The sequence below is a fragment of the Danio rerio genome, chromosome 24, assembly GCF_049306965.1.
Source record: "Danio rerio strain Tuebingen ecotype United States chromosome 24, GRCz12tu, whole genome shotgun sequence".
Classification (NCBI taxonomy): Eukaryota; Metazoa; Chordata; class Actinopteri; order Cypriniformes; family Danionidae; genus Danio; species Danio rerio.
Genome location: NC_133199.1, coordinates 34020001 through 34042675, shown reverse-complemented (window position 1 = coordinate 34042675; position 22675 = coordinate 34020001). Strand labels below are relative to the sequence as shown.

General features: G+C 34.9%; 1 protein-coding gene across 9 annotated transcripts in view; it reads left to right on the top strand.

The window, feature by feature from the left end:
- The window catches only part of aglb (amylo-alpha-1, 6-glucosidase, 4-alpha-glucanotransferase b), a 72829-nt gene that overhangs the window by 12220 nt on the left and 37934 nt on the right, over positions 1 to 22675 (top strand). For 5 of the 9 annotated variants that reach the window (XR_012399461.1, XR_012399459.1, XR_012399463.1 and 2 more), the window contains exons 6-15: positions 4788 to 4969; positions 7317 to 7428; positions 7523 to 7649; positions 9730 to 9832; positions 9931 to 10028; positions 11193 to 11332; positions 12568 to 12755; positions 17715 to 17838; positions 19533 to 19696; positions 19782 to 19883. Coding sequence is in view for 4 of the 9 variants with exons in the window: in XM_021470359.3 (XP_021326034.3) it covers positions 4788 to 4969; positions 7317 to 7428; positions 7523 to 7649; positions 9730 to 9832; positions 9931 to 10028; positions 11193 to 11332; positions 12568 to 12755; positions 17715 to 17838; positions 19533 to 19696; positions 19782 to 19883 (1340 nt within the window). In the remaining 5 variants the exon portion in view is untranslated. Of the gene's footprint in view, positions 1 to 4787; positions 4970 to 7316; positions 7429 to 7522; positions 7650 to 9729; positions 9833 to 9930; positions 10029 to 11192; positions 11333 to 12567; positions 12756 to 16826; positions 16951 to 17714; positions 17839 to 19532; positions 19697 to 19781; positions 19884 to 22675 lie in introns of all 9 variants that reach the window. The other 4 variants (XR_012399460.1, XR_012399462.1, XM_073940911.1 and 1 more) reach the window with 1 other exon arrangement.

The following is a 22675-nucleotide window of genomic DNA, read 5'->3' as shown; positions in this document are numbered from 1 at the left end:
TAGGAAGAAGTGTTTAGGCTATTTATAGACTATCAATTGCTGCAATCAGAGACTAGTTGAAAGCTTGTCAGATTGTTAACCTTTCAGTCGCACTGCAGGAAGATTAATGCTGGCTGCCTTGGCCTTTGTGACATTCTAATGTTTCGTGTTGCCCACTGTTGCGTGTGTGTCATGGGAGCACTTTTACATATCTGCCTTGTGATTAGCGCGTAGGTTAATTGGATGTCCAACTGAGTGCTGTTTCTTGCCAACCAGCTTTGTTTTGCTTGATCTGTAAAAGAAGTAGCTGAACAGAGTGCCAAACGTTTTACATTTAACACTTTTTCCTGGCAATTCTTTGCTTTTGTTATTGTACCATTTTTGAGGACCTATGACTAGTCTTTAATTATCTAGGCGCAAAGTCTAAAGCACAAGACACAAAAGCATTAAGGGCATGTCCGAATCGTCTTTTTCTATTTTAAGGACAGTAAAATACGCTCTGCGCCGCTGCGCATGGTCTAACAGTGTTGTGCTTATTCTCCTAATGAGTTATGGGTGTGTTTTCAGAATAAACCAATCAGAGTCTCATCTCCCATTCCCTTTAACAGTCAGTTGCATTGCTTCATGGTGCATTTGCTATTTACATGGCGAATTATGTAAGTGGAAAAACTGAGTGGGAAAAACTTTACTTCACAAGCAAAAAAAACAGTTAAACAGACCATCTGTGGCGAGATAAAGAATGAGCCTCCTCCAATCGGCCTGTACTTTCACTTTTTCTTTCTCTATTTCATCGATAAGACATCCATCAGCCTACATAATTAATAAATTTCTTTTGTTAAATGCAAAATTTGGTGCAAAACTATTTCTAAATTCAGTTCTAATTTCCAGCAAACAAATAAATGAACAATAATAATGAAGTGTGATCAAAAAACATATATCCAAAGACACATCCTATTCCCCATATGGCATTACCCGATAGTTGGACAAATCTAAGCTTGTTTTTATTAAAACAAATATAAATATGCATGTAATAATTAATACTGCTTATAATAATGACATTATACAAAAACAAATTGTCATGAATAAACTAAAAAAGCTCCTGAGCTGAAGAAGGCATGGAGGTGGTGGTTTTTATATTTATGTAGAAAATAATAATTTTTGTAATAATTTAATCCTTTAATCCTTTTTCACTTGTAAAGATATTTGCTTATTGCTGTACACCCTGTGTGTATTAAACAATGAGTAGGCAAGGTGCAAAACTAACGTGCTCTGCGTTGGACTTTAGACGTGCTTTCAGCTGGTCTATTGAACAGTCTATTTTAGTTCCTCAAAATAGCAACGCGCCAACAATGCACCTTAACACACCTCTTTTCTAGACCAGCACATCCATGAGTGTACAAAGTGGCAGAAAAGGATTTGCTATTTAAACAATGTGGCGGAAAACAAGAAAATCAAGGTTGCGCTGTTCTGAAAATAGCAAAAGTCGGGGCAAACACATCTTATGCCTTATTGTGCGGGGTGTATGTTAGGGCCCAAAGATTCAAAGACCCTAGATCATAATTTTTCACACTTTTACTCAACCTCCACTTGTTTCGAACAAATACTGTATAACACTTTTTTTTTTTTTTTTTGCTGAAAAATGGTTTTCTGGCACTCAATATCCAGCTCAACTTGAACAGATAAAATTCAAATAACACTCTGTCGTCTGCATGGTATATATGCATTTAAACTGCAATTTAAAAAAATCCTTGCTGCCTCAATTTTTTTAGTTAAATCAAATGAAATGTTCAGTCTATTTATACTTCTGCTTCAATCCCATGCATATGCTCTGGTGCAGCCTACACGTGGACACATATCCCTTGCCTTGGTCATCAACAACGCAGACGACCACCTCAAAAATGCAGCTAAACGTTGCAATGATGTGTAGCGCAAGCTCTGTGATTAGTCGGCTTGGTATCGCTGACGAGTGTGGGTGTAGGTGAGAGCCTCGTGAGCCTGTAGGAGCGAGTGTTTACAACTGTCGAGTCCCGTGAAGGAGCTCCAGATGGAGACTGTTGTTTTGTGTTTACCTTATGATTAAAGTTGCACGTCCGCCGATTCCTGCCTCTAAATGAGCGAGTTTCAGCCACTTGTACATTAAGGCAGCGCTCAGAAAAAAAACAAAACACCAGCGAAAAAACTCGATACAGAGGAACATAGACACTCACTGCCAGCTAGGGTTTCTGAAGTGTTATTGCAGAGGAACACAAACAGCATGCAGAAGTATAAATGCATGGCAATGTGCGTTGCATGCGCCGTGGGTCACGGCGATCACTTGACGCAGAAGTATAAACCAGGCTTTCTGTTCCGAAAAGGAACAGAAGCCGTTGGTGGCATGAAACCACCCCATAGCATTCGTTTAAAGATGAAATGCAGCTATACGTACCTCTGGCTACATAATTCATGCTCTCCAGAAATATTTTTTTGTCATTATATTCTTACAGTGTGGCTTGAAATGCTTATGGTCACAGGCCTTAAAAACACATGCAAGTGATAAACATACTGGTAAATTTATGGTTAAAATTTGGAATGGCTCCACACATGTATGCGTAGCTCCTGGTTAACTATAATACTGACTCAACATTGTGCAAACATTGCTTTATCAAAGCTGAAACTATATATTGTGAAGGCCTAACCCAGTGTTAAGCCTTTTAAGCAATCTGCTGAGCTTCTAAATGTTGTAGTCAATCTAATGCTCTTAGATTAGTCGTTGAAAGTGCTTTGATTTTTTTTTTCACCCAAACATCAAAGCATCAAAGGCCTGGAAAGGTTAGCTTTTTATAGCTTTAGTGTAACTTGTGCTTGACTGACTTCATAGCCCAACAGGTTTTGTCTGTGTAATGTGCTGTTTCTTCAAACATAAACATGCTTTACTATCAATAAACAACACTAATAATCATCAGGGAACAATAGTACATCATCTCTTTGTAAAAGTGTTATTACTGTGCGTTCACACTGAAGGGAGTGAGAGCTTTAAAGATTGCTTTTAAAAAAATTTTTGCCGCTCTCACCGCCAAAGCTGAAGGCAGACAGCGTTGTTGCCAGGGCGGCCAGAGCGTCAAAATTTGCTATATTAATCTCGTATTTAAAGGGGCCGCTGCAGCATATCATATCAGTTACGTTCCCGCATCAAACTTGCTTTCTAGCGTAAAAATGTTACGCACTTTATATTAAACTCATTTAACAATAGAAGATCAAGTTGTGTGTGGTGTGGCTTTGCTCCACCTAATTATTCAATGTGTCCATATGTTTGAAATATCCTAAAGCAGCAATATTGTATTGTACTGTCGCATGAGATTCATGCTTTTTTAAAGAAAAAAATAACATCAATGCACATCAGTAACTCGCCAGTACCTGTTTTTAATGTATGTTCTTGTAAAAAAAAAAAAAAATTGCTAATAATTGAAAGTCCGGTGACCGCAATAATAAAACCCTTGGGAACAACTGTGGTTGGAACCAAAGTTCACAGGTCTGTGTTCTCTGGACTCCTCTCAAGTGGTGGACTTCTATATTCAGATTGTTTGCCGCTGAACTGCGTCATAGCTCATTACCATAAAGTTGACTTGATTTTAACTCTCCTCGAAGCCCACACCAGCGAAGATGCACTGCGCTAATCCTCGCCGCTTATCGGCGGCGGCTCTCATTGAAAATGAATGATTTCTGGCTACTTTGATGCTCTCGCTGCTTTCGGTGTGAGCGTACAGTTAGTAGGATAGCAGTTTTGTCAGCTTAGTCTCTTATTTATGAGGGGTCACCACAGCGAGATGAACCGCCAACTATTCCACCATATGTTTTATGCAGCGGATGCTCTTCCAGTCGCAACCCAGTACTGGGAAACACCCATACACTCTCTCATTCACACACACACTCATACACTACGGCCAATTTTGTTTACCCAACTCACCTATAGGCATGTCTTTGGACTGTGGGGGAAACCGGAGCACCCGGTGGAAACCCACGCCAACATGGGAAGAATATGCAAACTCCACACAGAAATGCCTACTGGCCCAGTTGGCTCTCGAACCAACAACCTTCTTGCTGTGAGGAGACAGTGCTAACCACTGAGCCACTGTGCCGCCGTATAGCAGTTTATAATATTCAGATTAGTTTAAGTACTTTAATTGAATTAATTTATTTTCACTTGAAGTAATTGATGTAAAACAAATCATAGATGCAGCTAAAAAGGTTTAAAAGTGACCACTGTGAGAGATAAAAATGGGTAAATTGGTTTCCAGGGTTAAAATATTGCCCGTTAATAGAAAAAGTAATTGCAAGAACTGTTTGAACATACTGTACAACAACCTTTACACAGCTGTCTTCATCATTTGCGGTGGTGATATCATGACTGTACAGTAGAATCACAGCAGCTCTTTAAACACCAGACTGAAGTTCAGCACACTTAATGAATGAGCACACCCGAATTGAGTGTACTTCCCATTTATTATCTGCAAACGTAGCAGTTCTTATCAGAACTCTGCCTACAATTAATCTCCAGTTACTTTCCAACCAATTAACTTTGTTTACATGTCAACTTTTCATTTTCCGCCACACTGTGGATTCAGCACATGTAATATAATATCATACTAACAATTACAGCAGGTTGTGCATGCATATGTTTGGTTTTTAAAAGGAAATCGCACCTGCTGATTGAGAACAACAAGCACAGGGTCCCACTGATAAATGAAAACCATCTGTACTGTAGATTTCCTTTCTGTATGCTAAAAATACTTTTAAAAATGATTTACCTGTAAGACTATGATTGTTTCTAGCTGCCAACAGTAAGTGGATCAGGCTTCATCCAGAGTGTGGATATAACCTGGTGAACTCTCCTCATCTGAAACCGGCATGGCTGTTGGACAGAGCCTTGTGGCACTTCAGCTGCGCCATAGCAGATGGAAAATACAGCGACGGCGGACTTCCACCTCTTATTGAGAATGAGAAACACATTACTGTGAGTCTGGAGGGAGATTTAAGTGTTCAAAATATATACTGGTAGTCACAATTATGGATAATTAAAGTGAGGATTCTGCCAAATTAGGGCTGTCCAATATTGAAAAAATCCAAAATTATGATATTTACGATTTTTAATATATTGCGATATGAATACAATTTCACCAGATAACGGAATGGATCATTTTAGATTGATTGGGGTGATTCTGTAGGGGTTAAATTATGCATAAAATATATATTAAAAACAATCTATGAGTATAGATAGTTACAATAGTATCTATTGTATGAGCATAGATACAAATACAATAGAAATAAAATATACAAATGAAGTAAAACGTGTTTTTATTGAACAATCACTTGTAAAATAATAGTGCTTAGTCTTCATTGAATGAATATTTCTTTTTTTTTTTCAGTTTTTTATTTCCAAAAATAAAAATCTACAATTTTACCAATCAGATAGAAAAATACTTTTAACAGATATTACCCCATATATATCACCGATCCCCCCACCCCATTATACGCACATCATGAAACACAGAATAACTGTAGTTTATACCAACTATTAGATAAATTACATTTTTGAATGAATATTTCAATAAAAATAATCATTATTAAAGTTACAAATGGTTCAAGTTCTTATGACTGAATGCTTTTAAAATCCTCATGCCTCAAAAACACATGCAAAATAATAACTATATTTCTGAATCAACATTGCATATGCTGGGATGTAACTATTGCGAATGAGCATAATGCGATATCTGCAACGATATATTGTGCAGCCCTTTCTCAGATGGTAACATTTATGGTTAATTTACCTTTAAGGCATCCAGGGTGACTTTTTTTCCTTCAGTATTTAAAAGAAGAAAAAAAATGCATAAGGAAAATAAAAACATATAGAGGAAACACAAAATTAATACTCTTGACTCCTGAAGATACATTGAAGCCTTCTGAAGTGAAATGAATGGTCAGTGTAAGAAACGGGATATTTTATTGTTAAAGTATATGTTTAAAAATATTTTAAAGTAGAATAAATGTGTAATTTTAAATAAAGAAACACACATGGAATTTAAGGTTAGTTTAAATATACAAAAAAAAAATTTATATATATATATATATATATATATATATATATATATATATATATATATATTTTTTTTTTTTTTTTTTTTTTTAATGGGTTTTTCACCTTTATTATGATAGGACAGTAAATATTTCAGAAAGGAAAGCATTGGGAGCAGAAAGAGGGGAAGAATCGGCAAAGCTGTGAGCATGTCTGTGTTATATGTCAGTGCAAAATACCGCTTGGCTATTGGCGCTGACACTTAATTTTTGTTAATGGTTAATTTACCTTTAAGCCATCCAAGGTGACTTCAGTAGATCGTCTTTATAAAAATCCTAAAAAAAAAAAAGGTAATGCATTCCAGCACTTTCTGAGTAAAAAAACGGGTAACAGAAAATTAAAGGGGTGGTCCACTATGATCATATTTTAAACTTTAGTCGGTGTGTAATGTAGCTGTGTGAACATAAACAACATATATGGGTATAATATACTCAAAGATCAATGCAAAGGGAGACATTGGCTTTTACAGAGTTAGCTTAGCAAAGCCTAGCGAACATGGATTGAGAACTAAAAAAAAACTACTAGGCAAGTGAGATCACAGGGGCTTCAGGTTAAGCACATTTTACCACGCGCATACACCCTGCGCAGTGAAAAGGCATGGCCAGAGGCGCTGTAGTGCAGTAATGTAGCAGAGAAAGCTAAAGCTAAATTGTCGTCCAAACTTTGCTTTTCCACAGAGCTTGTTCTGTTTCTGTATTTGGGCTTCCAAATGACATGACACAAAGAGAGAAGTTCTTACAGTTTAATTTTAATAATGTTCCAGAGAATTATATAAAATATATAGCTAGCATTTGATGAGGGACAACTTCCAGATTCTCTCCCAGTTAGCTGGATTCAGCTAAAAACTCTTTCAACCAACGAAGCTGTGGTTTGTGAGCCACAGTAAGTGCGTAACTGTTTTTATTTGGTAAAATTGATCTATTATGCACACAGTTTCAAGCGTTAACAGTATGTTGTGGCAAGGACGTAAACAAAGATTTAAACAACGGGAAATGTTGTTTTGCAGGGTTAACAATTTAGCCTCCTATTCATATTTATCAGTCAAACCGCTTTAAATACCCCTAATCTTAATTAGCGATGCAGTGTTTCTCTATGCGGCTGCTTTCCCTGTGTTCTACAGTGTATCTTCATAATCTTCATTTTTTACTGTGACTTTGTACTGTACTGAAATGTTTATTAGTCAAAGTTTGCGGTATTCAAATGAGAACACTTTCGCTTGCTGTTTCAGATCCTTAAAGGGCTTCTCTGGACGGAGGTTTTTACTCATCTGAAACTTTGGGAGTTTCTTCAGGTGAACGTTGAGAAAGCTGTGGAGCAGTTTAGAAAGGTTCTTCAAGCTGGTAAACATTTAAAGTCTGCTAGCATGTTCTTGAATTTTTTTTTTTTTTTTTTTTTGTCATGGTGAGAGTTAAGTTGTGTGTTTGGCATATATAGGTAACAAACCTGTGGGTCCTGAGCTGGAGGGCAAGCCAAAACTAAAAGTCATTCAGGATTCACAGTTCAGACGCCTCAGTAACACTGTAGACATGCAACTGGCCTTGGAGATGTTTGGCCGACACACGTGAGTTTGCTATCTCTAATGGCCTGGCGTTTTATGTAACTAGATATTTATGTCTAAATCTTAATTACCTTAGGGTAAGCAAGATAAGCCTAATCACAATGATGTCATAATATTTAGATGGTCATAATATTGACATGACAGCCGATTTATATGTACTACAAATCTTATTAAATTAACTTGAATTAGGTCAAGTCAATGTGAATTGGATGATTAAGCACACTTTATTTTTTTAACAAGTATTTTTTGTATTATATTATACATATATTAAATAAAATGTTGGTGTCTGCATCAAATAAAATTTACCAAAATGATATTACACATACAATTATAATATATATATATATATATATATATATATATATATATATATATATATATATATATATATATATATATATATATATATATAAAATATATATATATATATATATATATATAGACTCACTGGCTACTTTATGAGGTACACCATACTAACACTGGGTTAGGCTCCCTTTTGCCTTCAGAACTACCTTACAAGGTCCTAAAAAGATTACTTTATTTTGGTCTATATTGACATTATAGCGGCAACGCAGTGGCGCAGTAGGTAGTGCTGTCGCCTCACAGAAAGAAGGTTGCTGGTTCAAGCCTCGGCTGAGTCAGTTGGCGTTTCTGTGTGGAGTTTGTGGCATGTTCTCCCTGCGTTCACGTGGGTTTCCTCCGGGTGCTCCGGTTTACCCCACAGTCCAAAGACATGTGGTACAGGTGAATTGGGTAGGCAAAATTGTCCATACTGTATGAGTGCGAATTAGTTTGTGTGTGGATGTTTCCCAGAGATGGGTTGCAGCTGGAAGGGCATCCGCTGTGTAAAAATGTACTGGATAAGTTGGCGGTTCATTCCGCTATGGCTACCCTGGATTAATAAAGGGACTAAGCCAAAAAGAAAATGAATGAATGGCATGATAGCATCATTCAGTTGCTGCAGATTTGTTGGCTCCACATCCATGAATGCAAATCTCCTGTCACATCCCAAATGTGCTCTATTGGATTGAGATCTGCTGACTGTGGTGGCCATTTAAGTACAGTGAACTCATTGTCATGTTTAAGAAACCAGTCTGAGATGATTTGCGCTTTATTACATGGTGCGTTAACCTGCTGGAAGTAGCCATGAGAAGATGGGTACACTGTGGTCATAAAGGAATGGACATGCTCAGCAACAATATTCAGGTAGGCTGTGGCATTGTCATGATGCACAGTTGGTACTAATGGGCTCAAAGTGTGGCAACAAAATATTCCCTACAGCATAACACCACCAGCAGCAGCAGGATGAACTGTTGATAAAAGGCAGAATGGATCTATGCTTTCATGCTGATGATGCCAAATTCTGACCCTACTATCTGAATGTTGCTCAGTTACTCATCAGACCAGGCAACGTTTTTCCTATCTTCTATTGTCCAATATTGGTCAGCCTGTGCGAAGCCTCAGCTTCCTGTTCTTAGCTGACTGGAGGGCACCCAGAGTGGCCTTCTGCTGCTGTAGCCCATCCGCCTCGAGGATGGACGTGTTGTTGTAACTAGTGGTCATTTCAGTTACTGTTGCCTTTCTATTAACTCCAACCAGTCTGGCTATTCATAAATACATATTAAATATTATTAATAATTCATCTTAAATTTGTGTAACAATAATAATTGTGTAAAAATGAAGCAGCGAACACCCATACTTAATATAAAATATATTAAAGAATTAACTGTTTACCTTAAAGCTAAGAATAGATTAAATGAATATAAACTGTTATGCTGATAAATTTGCCAAATAAGATATGTTTGAGTATAATAAAATTTGTTGTTGCACAGCTAAAAATGACATTTTAGTTGGTGTCTTAAGCAAATATGATACAAATGTTTGAAAGTTATTATTTTTTTCAAAAGAAAAATATAATTCATCCGAGTGCATTCATTTATGAAAAAAAAAAGAATTGTTTTGTAAATGTATTTAAGAATTCATTATTGTTTCATTCAAATGTAAATTTTTATTATCTGTTTTTGTGTACTGCCCTGCAAAAATGAAATCTCTTCCTTGTTTTTGTTTTTTATCATAACAACAGTAATGGCCCCAAATCCATCGAAGAGTGCTGTGATTGGTTTAAGAAGAGTCTAGAGGAACTGAATGTGGAATGCTACAAGGAAATGCACAGTCATCATGAGAAGGCTAGTTTCTGAAAAACGTGTTTGTGTGATGCGCAGATAATCTATTTACAGTATCTATGATGTCAGTCAGATTAGTTTACAACATTTCTTTCTTACAGGCTATAGACTGCATTGTGGGAACAGTCTGTTATGAAAGAATTGCTGCCCACGGTCCTCAGCTTGGACCTGTAACTCAGACAAACCCTTTGGTGCTGAGGTAAATATTTCACACAGTCTTGTCTGGTCTTGACTACTTATTGTGGTCAGGAACCACCCATTTAAACAAGAAAGATCATCCGACTGTCATAAAGGTGCCACGCTCAGTTAATTTTGTATTTATATGACGTAAAAGACAAATGAACAAATAAGAATTTACAAATTGTACAAAATAATTAGCTGAGCACAGAAAAGATCCTAGTATTTCTGATCATCTTGAAGAAATTAGGTCAAAAATGTACTATAATACAGTAGAGTGTACTTGTAGCTATAACTTAAAAAAATAAATTGTTGTTTATTTAAAAAAATTGATGATATGAATGAACTGGCAATGCATCTTAATGACCAAACTTTAATTATGCCATTGAAATATATATTTGATTTATTTGATTTTATTTATTCTATTTATTTTTTTAGTATTTTTGTTTGTTTTGTTTTCATTTTATTATTATTATTTTTAGTTTAGTTTAATTTTTATTTCATATTTCATTTAGTTTAGTTTAATATATTTATATTTTCTTTTTTTGTTTTGTTTTATTTAATCTTATTTAGTTTAGTTATATTTAATTTTTTATTTAGTTTAGTTTTCATTTTATTTTTCATTTTATTTAGTTTAGTTTTGTTTCCATTTAGTTAAAATTTCTTTATTTAATTTATTTTTGTTTTATTTTTTTATTTAGTTTAGTTTTTATTTTATTTAAAATTTTATTTAGTTTAGTTTTGTTTCCTCGTTTTATTTTTTTATTTATTTTTATTTAGTTTAGTTTAGTTTTTTATTATTTTTTTATTTTGCTTTATTTAGTTTTATTTAGTTTAGTTTTAGTTATTTTTTTATTTTATTTAGTTTTGTTTAAATTTGTTTCTATTTTATTTTTTCTTTAGTTTAGTTTAGTTATTTTTTATTTTATTTTTTTATTTAGTTTCATTCATTTTTATTTTCATTTTTTATATATTTTATTTAGTTTTATTTATTTTTCTTTTTTATAATTATTCTATTTTAAATTTAAATTAAACAGTTTAAATAAATTAATACAATAAATAAAACAAAAAAGTATGCCAGAAATATGTCCAAGTTAACATTTATATGTCTAAATATTAAAATTTTCCATCTGATGAGAATGGCAGATTTACAGTTTGGCCTTGTTTTGTTGTTTTAATGATTCAGATATTTTACCTTCCCATTTGAGGACATGACCATGGAGCAGGAAAGTCAGCTGATGCAGGATCCTAACAACGCTTGTCATCTGCTCGCTCATAATGGATGGGTGATGGGTGACGATCCCCTTAGAAACTTTGCAGAGGCAGGTCAGTCAGTAGTTATGAGTGTGCTGTTGACATAACATTGCAAATTCACAGTCACACATGTAGCAAAATTAGCCCATATAATTATAGTCATAAATAAACGAAAAATCTTCTTTTCAGAAATAATATGCTAAAATTAAGTGTTTTTTTTTTTTTAAACAAGCAAATGATTTGCCAATGGGATAAACAAAACAATCTAGTTTTTCGTTTTGACATATGATTATTTAGCTTACCCCATCGGCAGAGTATTTCGTTGCCATTTTGTCATTCATTTTCTTTTCGCATAGTCCCTTTATTAATCAGGGGTCGCCACAGCAGAATGAACCGCCAACTTATTCAGCATATGTTTTGTGCAGCGGATGCCCTTCCAGCTGCAACCCGTCACTGAAAAACACCCATACACTCTTATTCCCACACACACACACACACACACATACACACACACACACACACACACACACACACACACACACACAAACACACAAACACACACTCACACTACAGACAATTTAGCTTACCCAATTCACCTATGGACTTGTGGTAGAAACTAGAACATCCGGAGGAAACCCACATGAACACAGGGAGAACATACAAACTCCACACAGAAATGCCAACTGACCCAGCCAGGGCTCGAACCAGTGACCTACTTGCTTTGAGGCGACAGTGCTAACCCCCGTGCCGCCCTATTTTGCTTGTTTGTAATTAATTTTGGCATCATACTTAATACATGACAATATTTTTGGTTTCTAGATTTTAAAAAGTTTGAGGTATTTTGACTAAAAAGACTCAAAATCTAAGTAAGACAAGCATTTTTGCAGTGTAAAAAAATAAAAACAGTAAATTGTCAAACTACATATATATATATATATATATATATATATATATATATATATATTTACTATTATATATAAATATATATATATATATATATATATATATATATATATATATATATATATATATATATATATATATATATATATATATATATATAATAATATATATATATATATATATATATTATATATATATATACTATTTTAATATATTTTTTAGTAGTAAAAAAAATTACTTTCTATTTGTCAAATACCCATGTGTGTATTTCGGTATCTCTTGAACAATAATCAAATACCAGCATGCTGGCAAGCCAACAAAGATATGCTACAGTTGCATGATCTTTCTGATAACCGAGATTGCTGAGTAACTGCAACTTTTACACTGATTTATCTGTCTGATAGGGTCTACTGTTTACCTCAGAAGAGAGCTTGTTTGCTGGGGCGACAGTGTTAAGCTCCGCTATGGCGACAAACCAGAAGACTGTCCGTACTTATGGGCTCACATGAAGAAGTACACTGAGATCACAGCCAAACATTTCTCGGGTGTGCGCCTGGATAACTGCCACTCCACACCCCTTCACGTGGCCGAGGTACATGCTCAAGTTTCCACTATTTCTGATCTGCAGTCATATTTATATTTAAATGACCTCATATGATGCAGGCAGGAGCATTTTGCAAAGTCATTGTAGATCTGTAGATAACAACTGACGCTGGTGGAAACAGATTGTGTTGTGTAACTTGTCCCACGTCGTTTCTTTCATATTTGACATTCTCCGAATCATTTTCATTTCTTCTGAAGGTGTTTTTTTTGTGTACAGTAAGGGGAAATAAGTAATGAACTTGTCATGTTTTATTTGTGAAGGAGCTGTTGACATGGAATTAAACCATATTTTGCTAAAAACACAAACAACACAAACTTAAAAATAAAATGTGTTATGTGTAATAACAATGCAATGACACAAGGACAAAAGTACTGAACTACTGAAATGCATTTAATACTTTTTTGTTGATGGCAGCTAAAAGACTCCTCTCATATGGTAAATTAAGTCATGTGCATTGCTTAACTGTGATTTATTAATTTTTTTACAGACTTCAATAGAGTGTAGTAATCTTGATGGTCCTTTAGGTCTCGTCAATCAAATCTGAGCTTTATTTTGTACTTTCTATTAGATTCAAGTCAGGTGATTGGTTGGGCCATTCTAAAGCTTGATTTTTTTTCTCTAAAAGCATTTGAAAGTTTCCTTGGTTGTGTTTTGAACAAGCGGCAACCTCCCGCTCTCCCTCGGGAAGCCAATACGGAAGTAACTAAAGCTGCAATTCATTGACTCGCCTTGGGGGGCTGGCTCCAGGAAGTCCAGGTCATTTCTGACTGCAATGGGAAATTAGCCGTTTTTTAAACCTGATAAATACATTCTTACAGCCTGATACAAAAGATGGTTTTGGTGCATATAGCCATGATTAACCTTCATGACAACTGTGAGGGGGGTAAATTTTTTTATAACCCATCCGTTTAATTTTTATTAAGTTATATTAAGTCTGCATAATTAAGTGCGTGGCCACTTGAGTGACAGCTAGGTCTCGCTGTTCGCTGTCTCGTCACCTCAGCTGATTACGGCTAATTAGCCGATGAACTCGGCATATACATTGCATTTTTGTGTTGGTTAATGTTTCTTTACACAGTCAATTCCCTTTTGGGATTATTTCCTGCAATTATCAGATGATATGGGGTAAGGGTGTCACGATCCTCCAAATCCTCGATTCGATTACATTTTCAATTCTAAAGGCATGATTCGATTCGATTTTCGATTATGAATAATTAATTAATTAATGACCAATTAATTATTTGTAGCCTACCGTTTAAACTACCTGACCTGCATGGTCATTGTTTTACTCATAAACAAATCATACAGTATATGAATAAAGGTAAGTTACACACATAATTACCACCTGTCAATCACTTTTTTTCTGCGGGATTCGTGAATAGGCAGTGATCTGTGTCGTTATAATGGCGTCGGTAAAAAAGGCGCACAGCCAACAGGAACCACACCAACAGTATCTGAGGTGTTCGCTAAAATGACTAAGTACAAGTGAGTGAAAGATTGAAGCAGTCTACTGATCCTCTGACTGCCTGGACCTGCTCTCTCGAGCGCATGGCTGTGTATGCGCCTGTGTGTGTGTGTGGTCACGTGATGTGCATTTTCAGAGGTAGAGATGAGGGCTGCTCAGAAATGCTACACGCCACTGTGGATGTCAAATCGTTGTCGTTCTAAAATGCCATTTAAAAACAAAGACAATGTAAACAGGGCCTGAGTGTGTACTTTTCGCGAGCGGATTTGCAACGGGGGCGGGCGGAGGATCGCGATGCTGGTGTTGTCTATTGGACGAACCGTACGTAATACGTACATAGCAGAGCTTCCAAAACTGTGTTTTTTTTTTTTTGTCGACAACACGAACGTTGTCAACATAACTCACATTTCGAATCACAACAACAGTAAGCAACAATAAGCATTTCGAATATGCGCATTTAAAGACAGTTGATGGAAATGCTAAGATTTGCATAAATTTAAAAAATGTGCATAAAATAAACTGAAGAATAAACTTCTTATTTGCACAAAAAAATGTGCATAAACTACGGTGGAAACACTTTTACCGAACAAATTCCAGTATGTGCATTAAAAAAGGTCATGTGATTTTGTTATAAGAGATCATGTGATCATAAAAATGTGTCTGAATGGACAGGCTGGCCACACTGTAAAACATCTGAAATGTTGCTTTGGTCATTCTAAAATGCCTTTCCATTTCATTTTTGGTGTTATTATATTATTAATGACCTCCAGAATCAAGAGCGTCTGTGGTCCGTGTCTCATTCCTACAAATGTCACCACACGTTCACTGCGTGTCTTAATTGCCTTCTGAGGTCATTTATTAAATGAGGAAAAGAGTTATGCAGCTTCCCCTACCCCTTGCCCTACCTACCCAGTTAATCAGGAAGTGACAATTTTGTTCTCCTTAAAATGGATTTTTCTCCTCCGATAAATGGATTTGCTGCATTATTAATTAATTTATAATGAGGAGGGGCAGAGGGTTGCTGAATAACTACTGAAAGATTTTAGCTGCTGTCTGGGCTTTCACTGCCTTTCTACACCTCCCTTTCCTCATATGTTCAATACTTTTACCCTGTATCATTTCATTTTATGACTAAGGGTGTCACGATTTCAATTTTTGAATTGTCACGATTTTTGAATTTTATGCTCAATCTCAATTATCGAATCAAAAAATAGAGTTGTCGATGCTGCCTTGCCCTATGTCTCGTCAGCTTGGCTTGCCAAGTGAGAAAAAAAAATGCTTGCTGAATTGCTGTGAGTCAACCTAACAGCTACAACAAACAGGCAAAAAATACCGTCAGCATGTAAACTGCAGACGCGGGAGACCCGTCGACAGAACTTGAACCCCCTCCTCTTTCACTGAAGAATGTAAAAGTATTTTGGATTTCCAGTAAGTTCTGTTGACAACGTTTATGTTGTTGGCAAAAAAAAACAAAAAAAAACAGAGCAAGCTCTGCTATTTTTGTATACCACATTATTCTAGCGCCAGCAAGACTAGCAGGGCATCTCCGCAAGCACCACAAAAACATTTATCTGTTAAACCCACAAGTGTAACACAACTCTTCCATCTTCATTTGGAGTAAAACTTCCAAGTAACTTAACACGTGCAAAGGCAATTGCAAGCGCAGTACGAGTATTTACAGCCACGGACATGCGACCTTACTCAGTGGTAGAAAACTCTGGTTTTAGGCATGTAATTAGCGTGCTAGAACCGTGCTACGAAATCCAAAGTGGAACGCATCTCCCAGCTACGGTGATATCCTCTATGTACAATAATGTGAAGGAGAAAGTTATTGAAGGTCTTTGAAGTGCACATTTAGTAGCCTTGACTACAGATTGCTAGACCTTCAGAGCAACACAGACCTTCATGACTGTCACAGCGCTCAAAGGTCAGATATTACAATACTGCATAAAAGTCTTAAAATGGTATAGCTTGTACTTTCAATTTTCAAACAGAAGCCAAAAAATAAAATCAACAATTACATGTAAATACAGGGTGAGAATGTGGTAAAGTCTGAAAACATGGTAAAAATCAAGCCAGGGCTTTTCTTTTTTTGGATTGCTTTTTAAAACTGTCGGTTGGGTTTAGGGAAGTTGGTGGGCGTTGGTCAGTTAGTGCTTTTGAAAACACTATTGGTTGGGTTTAGGGAAGGAAGAGGGTGAGCCAGTCGATCGGTCGGTCAGTCAGTCAAAAGCAGCCTGTGGTGGAATTACGGAAGAACAGCTGGCAGGAATGAAACTCATGAGAGAAATCTGAAATTGAGATCTGAAAAAGTGTACTCAGCAGCCTTAGGTGGATTCCTGAAAAAAAAAAAACGGAAAAAAAAAAAAAAACGTAGCTCCTGGGATGTATTTTGCACCCTCCAGAAATGTATATAGCGGCACTTTTTCAGAATAAGCCTGGGTTGATTTCTTTGGTTGTTACTAACATCTGGTGATAATTTCAAGTTAGCAGCACCTTTAGAAATATGATTTAAAATGGTGACATGTTCCTTACTTATTTCCTCACTGTGTATATATATTTGATATGTGATATGATGTATGTTATGTCTGTAGGCCATGTTAGCCGCAGCTCGAGTGGTCAGGCCCAATCTTTATGTGATAGCCGAACTCTTTACAGGAAGTGAAGAGCTTGACAATTTGTTTGTTAATCGGCTGGGGATAACCAGTCTCATCAGAGGTACTGCGGACTGCAAGAGGCACTTGTTTGCACTTGATTCTAAATGTGTCTTTTGTTTTTTTCCTTCCGCTTCTTTTTTTTACCTGAAACATTCATGCCATACCATTTAACCATTCCATTATCTGTTTTGACCTGATTAATTTCATGCACAAATAACACCTCATTAACATCATCATTCTTTACTAATGAACCTGCTGTGTGTCGTTTCATGCTTTATGTGTGCACATGTGTTTCTATCTATCTATCTATCTATCTATCTATCTATCTATCTATCTATCTATCTATCTATCTATCTATCTATCTATCTATCTGTCTGTCTGTCTGTCTGTCTGTCTGTCTGTCTGTCTGTCTGTCTGTCTGTCTGTCTGTCTGTCTGTCTGTCTGTCTGTCTGTCTGTCTGTCTGTCTGTCTGTCTGTCTGTCTGTCTGTCTGTCTGTCTGTGTCTGTCTGTCTGTCATTCTCTCCATCCATACATCAATCTATCCATTAATCTATCTATTTGTCTGATCCTGTCGTTCTGTATATCATTCTGTTCATCCATACATTCATTTATCCATGACTTATTTGTCTGGTTCTGTCTATCATTCTGTCCATTCATACATCAAACGCTTCATCGATCTATTTGTCTATGGTTTTGTCATTCTATCTATCATTCTGTCTATCATTCTTTCTCTTGCTGTCTATTGGACTGTTTGTCTGGTCATCCGTCCATCCATTTATCCTTGTCTATCTAACCCTGTGTGTGTGGGCTGGATGGGCTGCAGTATATATTGGCTGTTGCTCGTCAGCACAGGCCTGATCTGTATGTGGTGGCTGAGCTCTTCACTGGCAGCGAGGAGCTGGACAATGTTTTTATGACTAGGCTTGGCATTACCTCCCTTATCCGAGGTAAGTCGCAAAGAGAATGGGAAATGACTTTGCAAAAATAAGGAGCATGCCTTGTGGAAAATAAAGATTTATAGCAGGTGTGGCATGCTGTTGATTATTTACTGCTGTTAGAACAGGGTGGGTTGTATTTCACTCTGAATATTTCATATATTTGAGATGTTATACAGTGCTAAGCATAAATGAATACACCCCATTTTGAAAATGAATATTTTTATCCATTTCTCAGTGAATACAAGTAATATATTTGGGTACGTTCGAACTAAACAGATCTTTTTATGAAAATAATATTTTAGTCACAGATCTTAAGAAATGGATAAATATTGCATTTTTATTAAATATTTCATATTTAATATAGACACATTTTGGACTGTTATCGTAAGTTATTTTGTTAGATTAGCTCTAGATTTGTTTTCAGTACTGACTAATCTAATGTATATGCAGAAATATAATTTTTTAAAGCATCCTATAGAAAATATTAACTTTTTAAGTTTAATATTAACTAATTAAGATTTGTGAGGGGTTTACTTATACTGTATATGTTAAGTATTGAAGCATATTTTGCTGATTTAAGCTGAGCATAACACTAATATATTCCATTACATAAAGTCCACACTTATTCGTAATACTTTGATACAGGCCAATAATTTGAACTTTAAAATTAAAAACAGACAGTTTTTAAATTACTGTATGATAACCCCAGATGATTGATGACTAAAACGTTATTATTTTACATTTAAAATGTTATTTTTATTAAATTTCTATTTTTTTATTTTAACATTAATTTAAATTTTTAATAGTTTATTATATTATGTTTTTTATACAAAGTATATCACTCTTTTGAGGTATAATTTTCAACATATATTTGTATATTTTTGCCAATGCAAAGTTTCTATAGAAATATTTTACTGTTCATTAAAGCTGTAGTTTTTGTCAAATTAATCAAGGTGTAAAAATATAACTACAGTTGAAGTCAGAATTATTAGCCCCCGTTTATTTTTTCCCCAATATCTGTTTGTTGGAGAGAAGATTTTTCCAACACATTTCTCAACATAATAGTATTAATAACTTCTCTAATAACGGATTTATTTTATCTTTGCCATGGTGACAGTAAATATTGTTTTACTACATATTTTTCAAGACACTTTTATACAGCTTAAAGTGACATTTAAAGGTTTAACTAGGTTAATTAGGTCAACTACGCAGCTTAGGGTAATTAGGCAAGTTATTGTATAATGATGGTTTGTTCTGTAGACTATCAAAAAAAAAAAAAAAAAAAAATATATATATATATATATATATATATATATATATATATATATATATATATATATATATATATATAATAATAAAGAGACTATCTATTTTGACCTTAAAATGGTGTTTAAAAATTAAATCTGCTTTTATTCTAGCTGAAATAAAATAATAAGACTTCAGAAATAAGAATCAGAAAAAAATAGTATCAGACATGCTGTGAAAATTTAAAAAAAGAAAAAAAATCAAAGCAGGGCTATATAATTCTGATTGCAACTGTAGGTCAACAGTTCACAAAGAGACTGACTAAGACTTATAACAAAGTAAAAGTATAAAAATTGTCTATATTGGTATCCAAAAATAATAATATAGCATCACAAACCCAGCCATGTAAAGTTTGACTTTTTTTATACCATTTACTGAGGAGATATGTTGTTCGCCAGAGGCTATGAGTGCTGGAGACAGTCATGAGGAGGGTCGACTGGTCTATCGGTTCGGAGGAGAGCCTGTTGGGTCATTCATCCAGCCAAACCTCAGGCCGTTAGAACCGTCAATTGCTCACGCCATGTTTCTGGACGTCACTCATGACAACGAGTGTCCCATTCAGGTCAGCAAGACCTTTAAAGACAAAGAGCATAAACATATTGGCAATGCATTTTTTTAATATGAAAGGTCTAATTGTTGTCTTGTAGGTTCGTTCAGCATATGATGCTCTGCCCAGCTCTGCTATTGTCTCTATGGCCTGCTGCGCCTCAGGCAGCACTAGAGGATATGATGAGCTCGTCCCTCACCAGGTAAAAATGGGATTTAATTTTTATCCGAAATTCAGGCTTGAATTTCGAGGAAATAGGTAGTCTTTGAGAATCACATCTGTTGAAATAGTCCTTCAGATGGGCTAAGCAAATAACACATCACATGGGCTACGTTACTGTAGGTCAAAACATTCATAAATCTTTCCACTAAACAATAAAAACTTATGTATGTTTTGTAATTAAATTAAATATATGAATGTGATTCATTGAAGCTTTCATGTGTATTACACAAACTATCATTATTTTAAAAAGTTCAATAGTTATTGTATAATTAACACACGGGTGACCATGACTCAATGTGTCATGATCCAAAATAAACTGAAGGAGACCTAAGGTCACTTCATTGCTTAGTAATTGACAGATCATAACCATTGTCTTACTTCATCCTGTTTTTTTGTGACATTATATATTCAACTTATTTAGCAATGTGGAAGTAAGCTCTTTACTGTGATTGTTTTAGGACTTCTGATTTCTTTGGCTATAGGGGAAATGACTAACAAGTGGCAGTAAATAGTCAAAGTGCTTGCAGTGTGTTCATGACATACATGAACAGTTAAATAATATAATAAGAAAATATCAGTTTGGTGCATCAGGTAGCATTAACAGCCTGTTTTTATGGCTAAAAATGAATGGAAACGAATGAGACCAGAATTCTCAACACAATTAGGTTACAATGGCCATACATGCTCTTGCATGAAAGAATAAGGTCATTACTAAAGTTTAAATTTGCACTGAATAGATCTAAAGTGGAAGAAAAGACTATTATAATGTTAAAACGATTTATTTTCACAAGGAATCCAGAAAAAGAAAAGAATCCTGAAAAAATGTATCGTGGTCATTTTAAAATATTAACAGAAACAGCTGTATTAACTTTTATTGTAAATTCACAATAATAATATTTACAGTGTATTATCAAAAGTCAAAAGACTGTGAAAATTAAAAAATAAACGTGACCACCCCAAACTTTTTTTTGTTAATTTTTTTTTTTTTTTATTGAGCATTTTGATTTTGAGCAAGGCCTGAGATTTACTCAACAACAAAAAAGTAAAATAAAATAAAAACAGTAGTACTGTAATAATAGGTACAAAATCAGGATTAAAACAGATCTGATACAGTCTCGCTCATATTTAACCAAAACTGTACTTTTTTTTTTTTTTTACTGGCACCATTTATTTTGGCTGTGGTGTTCTCCAAACTGATAATGTGAAGTAGATAGAGTAAATCAACAATAAATCAACCGAAGCAGATGGATCCATCCATATTTTCAGGATTGTTTTTTGTTTTTCAGCAGTCAGAACAACTGACAGAACCCTTCTTTGGTTGATGGATAAGGAGAGTGATAAATCATTCTGCATGAGAAAAAGCAATGGGTCGCATTGGATCTGAGTTTCCATTAACTCGGATAGTAGGTCTCGTACCTTGGACCAGAATAATGCAATTTGGGGACATTCCCAGAACATACTTATAACAAACAAACAACTTATAGAGTTGTTGCATAAGTGACAAAAAGGGTCTGAATATCTTTTCATTTTAAATAACAGGTAGGGGTAGCATAAGCCATAAAAATTATTTATAATGAATTAATTGATGAGCTGGGGTTTTTGAAGTTACAAAACAATTCTCCCAGACAGTCTCTAAATCAATAATTGTATCCAGTTCTTTCTCCTAAAACCCCTTAATTGGGATATTTGAAACCATAACAAACTTTTGACATTTTTTTAGTCTTCAGCTTCAATTCGCATAACATAAACAACATATTACATTACTTGCTCTTTATCCTCTTCATTCTTGATGTAATTTAAGAAGGCATTTACAAATATCATTTACATCTATTCAATGAATGTAATCAGCATCCTTTGTTCTGTCACCTCAGTGCAGCACCTCAATGAAAATCCCTCTAGACATGTTTGCTAATCCTCTAACTTGCACAGAGTTCTTATAAATATCTGGGTCAGTATTTTCACAAAAACAAACGCTTTCATGTTATTGTTTTTTTTTTTCCCTTTCATCCGTGACAAAAGGTTTCCCTTTTTTTGCCAAGGGTATCTGCCTTTAGGGTATACCTGTGGTTTGTCCTGAAATTACATTCTTAAACATAGTTGGTACCAGTGGTGGAATGAGTACAGAAAAATTACACTCAAGTAAAGGTACCATTACTTGCCTAAAATTGTAGTGCAAGTAGAGTAACAGTATCTGTTGTAAATATTACTCAAAGTATAAATAAAAAGTAGACCTTTCACAAGTACTCGTGAGTAGTTAGTATTGCGCTGTAAAAAGCTCATGCATTTACATGTAATATGTGGATGTGTGTAAACGTTACAGTCTGTAGTGAATTCAGTTATTGTCCTGGAGGCACACAAGACATTAAAGTTAGGTAAGATTTAGGTTGTGATGTCAGGTGATTAAAATGAAAGTATAGCCAGCGTCTAAGGACATTACTTTGTCATTATTGTGTCCAATAATGACGTCTAATTCCTCTTGACCATACCTTGAGAAGTAGCATGTTAAGATGCATTAACTTAATTTCTGATGATGTGCTTGAAAATATAGTAATTTAGTATGTACTACTATAAATTACTGCATTATATAGTAATTTATTATAATAGTAATTAAAACTCAAAGGGGGGCTAATAATTTTGACTTCAACTGTATATATATATTTAAAAACATAAAAAAACAACTACAACCCAAAGTAAAATATGATAGCAAAATTTGCTTAAAAACCTTAAATGATGTAATGGATCAAATGTTAGCAGGTAAATTGTTTCAATCTT